This window comes from Equus caballus, chromosome 12 (assembly GCF_041296265.1).
Source record: "Equus caballus isolate H_3958 breed thoroughbred chromosome 12, TB-T2T, whole genome shotgun sequence".
NCBI lineage: Eukaryota > Metazoa > Chordata > Mammalia > Perissodactyla > Equidae > Equus > Equus caballus.
The window spans coordinates 31930586-31935285 of record NC_091695.1 but is presented as its reverse complement, the minus strand read 5'-3'; the positions used below and the strand labels follow the sequence as shown (position 1 = coordinate 31935285).

Here is a 4700-nt window from a genome sequence, read left to right as displayed (position 1 = left end):
CTATGCTGTTTCCTAAGATGCAAAATATCCTACAATTGATACAGTAGTTGGGGCTAATATTTGTACCAGCCTCCCTTAGGAATAGTTCATATGAAGACTTCCCTAAGAAGACTTACTTCATAACTTTATTGGGCATACATGCTATCCCCCAAGAAAATATCAGGATTATAAATTATGATATAATTTTCCAGGCCATGTTGAAGGTGTTGTATTAAATATATTTGTAAAAAGTTTGAGAAGTTATTATAAACAGGGTAATTTTTCTTATGTGTAAAAGAAGAAAATTTTAAAAATCTACCTGGATGAGATCTTGGAGAGAAGAGCTATTTCAAGTTTATTCTGGAATGATGCCAGTTTTACCTCACTATTATTAAGCAGCAGTTATGTATTGAATTTTCAAAATTCCTATAAAATCTTACAGTTTTACAATGATCTCTCTCATATAATTATAGAGTTTCTATTGCTTTTTAGAAAATTTTAAAAATATTTAATATTTCATCTCCACATACCCATGTACTTCTTCCTCCATAATGTGTCGTTCATTGATATCTGCTACGTGACCTCCACAGCCCCCAAGATACTCTCCAACTTCTTCCAGGAGTAGCAAACTATCACCCTTGTGGGTTGTGCTGTTCAGTACTTCACCCTTCCAAACGTGGGACTGAGTGAGTCTTGTCTCATGACAGCCATGGTTTATGATTGATATGCTGCCATTTGTAACCCACTTCTCTATTCATCCATCATGTCACCCACTCTGTGTGTTCAGATGGTTCTGGGGTCCTATATTAAATATTTAATTTAATAAATATTTAATATTTTTAAAATATGTCTTTTAATTTTTCTGAGACCTCATCAGGTAATTGGGAACCTGAAACACTGAGAAGGTCCTATTTGGCACTTAGATGGAAACTGTAGTCTTTCTTCTAGGACGGTAAAGCGTTTTCCATTTTTCAGTGCTCAGTGAAGGGAAGAAAATGGCAGATGTGAGAATTATAATGTCGTCATTTCACGTGAGTCAGTAATGCATTCTTTTGACTCTTTTCTCATTTTAGGAGCACCAAGCCAATGACTCAAGGAGGAAATATTACAGCTATCACCCATTTCCTCCTCTTGGGATTCTCAGATTTCCCCGGAATCAGAGCAGTGCTCTTCGTTGTATTCCTGTTGGTGTACATTATGACTCTGATTTGGAACCTGTGTCTCATCATCTTAATAAGGATGGATTTCCATCTCCACACACCCATGTACTTCTTCCTCCATAATCTGTCCTTCATTGATATCTGCTACGTGACCTCCACAGTCCCCAAGATGCTCTCCAACTTTTTCCAGGAGCAGCAAACCATCACCCTTGTGGGTTGTGCTGTTCAATACTTCATCTTTTCAACCATGGGACTGAGTGAGTCTTGTCTCATGACAGCCATGGCTTATGATCGATATGCTGCCATTTGTAACCCACTTCTCTATTCATCCATCATGTCACCCACTCTGTGTGTTCAAATGGTGCTTGGGTCCTATATGGCAGGATTCTCTGGTTCTATATCCCAATTGTGTGCCATGCTTCAGCTCCAATTCTGTGGGCCTAATATCATCAACCACTTCTTCTGTGACATGCCCCAACTGTTAGTCCTGTCCTGCACTGACACTTTCTTTGTACAACTCATGACTGCGGTATTAATAGTGATCTTTGGGATAATAAATGTCTCAATTATCATGATATCTTATGGCTGTATTGTCATCTCCATTATGAAGATCACTTCAGCTAAAGGCAGGTCCAAGGCTTTCAGCACCTGTGCTTCTCACCTGACAGCAGTGACCCTCTTCTATTCCTCAAGTATCTTTGTCTACTTGAGTTCCAGCTCTGGCGGTTCCTCCAGCTTTGACAGATTTGCATCAGTCTTCTACACTGTGGTGATTCCCATGTTGAATCCCTTGATTTATAGTCTGAGGAACAAAGAAATCAAAGACGCCTTGAAGAGGTTGCAAAAGAAGGGAAAGTATTGCTGAGGTCACAGATTATGAGATTTTTGACATATTTATCCTATCAGAATCACCTTAACCCACAATAACATGCACAAGAATGCACTATAACAAAATTCATACTGCCTTTGGAAAAAGAAGACTTAATTTGACACAAATAATATGCCAAAATGGACCAATAGGTGACTCAATGCCATGCAAACACAATATCTTTAAGTCCTAGTGGTTCATGAACATCAGCTTACATGAGGAGTAGATTGATCATTTATTTATATATCAATCTTTCCATCATTTATGAAACATCAGGTTTAAAAACTTGTTGCTTCCTTTAGTTTCTGAGATTGAACCCTGCCCAATTGCAGGACTCTGACATGAAAGGAAAGGTAACAGACAGAGGTCCTCTTGGATATAGAAACTTTGTCACTCAAATATTTTGATGCAGCAGCATGACTAAGACACAGAAGTGACCAATGTTTGTTTTGTGTTTCTGAACAGAATAGGAAGGAACAAAGAGAAAGGATGTGACTTTGGACAGAAACAATCCTGTGCAATTGGTCTGGTTGTGCCTACTGCAAAGACCAATCTTACCTAGCTAGTGTTTGTCTAAGGCCTCTTTCAATGCTAATCATCTAATAAATTTTTGATTACATCCTAGTCTATACCACCTATAGTCTAAGGAAGGAGGAGGTGATTTGAATCATAAAAGGAATGGAAGGAAGTATCTTGTCCCTTCAATGCCGTTTATTTATGAATCTGATGAGTTAATTTTTTGCACATAGTGTCCAGTGGGGATTTCTGATGGGAGATGATATTCAAAATCCATGTCACAGCCAATAGCAATTTCTGATATTGTGGGACTCAACTCTCCCTTTTTCTCCCCCATCCAATCTGGAAAATTTACCCTTGGTTCACATAGCCAATGGGATCACACTACCAAATCATTTTTCATATCTCAAACATCTGAAACTATTTGGTGTGAGAATACATGTGACAGCTCATCATAATAACAGAATTACTGAATATTCAGTATTGCAAAGACAAAGAGCAAATATGGAAAATTGATATACTTTCTTTCCTATCATTTTGTTCAACATTTTATGTCTTAGAGATTTATGGTTTTTTGGGGTGATATTATAGATGAAGTAGAATGGTTTGTGTTACTCTAATGCTGATATTTCCAGCAGACTTCAAGGGCCAGGAAAGGAGATAGATGGTGGTACAAGCAAGGTTCTCAACTCTGAACAGTTTTTGCTGTGTGAAGTAGGAGAGAAAGTTGTGGTCAGGTTAAAAAAAAGATGTGTAGCAACACTGAATGTTGACTTTCGAGATTGCTCTGACTTGAACAAACTGGTACAAAACATGTCATTACATTTACATATTATTCTTAGAGTTTCATTGAATTCTTATTTTTGGCTTGTTATTATTTTTTTTTTTTGAGGTAATGCTGATTTAGAACATTATATCAATTTCAGGTATACATCATTACATTTCAAATTATATGTAGACTACATCATGTTCACCCCCCAAAGAATAGTTACCATTTGTCATTGTACTCATGTGCCCTTTTACTCTTTTCACCCCTTGCCCCACAACCCATCCCCTTTGGTAACAGCTGATCTAATCTGTATTTCCCTGTGTTTGTTTATTGTTGTTACTGCTTGTATCTTCCACTTATGAGTGAAATCTTACGATATTTGACTTTCTCTGTCTGACTTTTTGCTTACATAATATAGTCAAGGTCCATCCATCTTGTCGCAAATGGTAAAATTTCATCTTCTTTAATAGCTGAGTAGTGTTCCATTGTGTATATATGCTGCATCTTCTTTATCCATTCATCCACTGATGGGCACTTAGGTTGCTTCTGTCTTGGCTTTTGTGTATAATGCTGCAATGAACATATGGGTGCATATATCTTTTTGAATTAGTGTTCTTATGTTCTTTGGATACATACCCGGGATTGGACTAGTTGGATCATATGGTATTTCTATTTTTAATTATTTGAGAAGTCTCTATACTGTTTTCCATAATGGCTGTACCAGTTTGCATTTCCACTCGCAATGTATGAGGTTCCCTTTTCTCCACATCCTCTCCAACATTTGTTATTTTTGTCTTGGTAATTATAGATAGTGTGACAGGAGTAAGGTGATATCTTACTGTAGTTTTGATTTGCATTTCCCTTATGATTAGTGATATTGAACATCATTTCATATACCTGTTGGTCATCCATATATCCTCTTTGAAAAAAATGTCCGTTCATATCCTCTGCACATTATTTGATTAGCTTGTTTGTATTTTTGTTGTTGAGTTGTATGCATTCTTTTATATATTTTGCATATTACCCTCTTGTCTCATACATGATTTGCAAATATTGTATCCAAGTTGGTGAGTTGTATGTGTTCTTTTGCATATTTTGCAGATTACCCCCTTGTCTCATACATGATTTGCAAATATTTTCTCCCAGTTGGTGAGTTATATTTTCCTTTTGTTGGTAATTTCTTTGCAATGCAGTTTTTCAGTCTGATCAGTCCCATTTGTTTATTCTTGCTTTTGTCTCCTTTGCCCGAGTAGACATGGTATTCAAAAAGGCACTGCTAATACCGATTTCAAAGAGCTTACTGCCTATATTTTCCTCTAGGACTTTTATGGTTTTAGGTCTTGTATTGAAGCCTTTAATCCATTTTGAGTTAATGTTTGGATATGGTGTAATATGATGGCCTGCTTAC

The 4700-nt window shown here is 36.8% G+C and overlaps 1 protein-coding gene across 1 annotated transcript; it reads left to right on the top strand.

The window, feature by feature from the left end:
• The first annotated feature begins 1065 nt into the window (after nucleotides 1-1065).
• On the top strand, nucleotides 1066-2004 carry LOC138916860 (olfactory receptor 5AN1-like). Its single transcript, XM_070230463.1, has one exon. It carries the CDS (start codon nucleotides 1066-1068, stop codon nucleotides 2002-2004), a length of 939 nt encoding a protein of 312 aa, XP_070086564.1.
• The last annotated feature ends 2696 nt before the right edge of the window (nucleotides 2005-4700 follow it).

What these genes read in the sequence shown, in the direction of transcription:
- LOC138916860 (XM_070230463.1), top strand. Translation starts at nt 1,066, where the DNA reads ATGACTCAAGGAGGAAATATTACAGCTATCACCCATTTCCTCCTCTTG.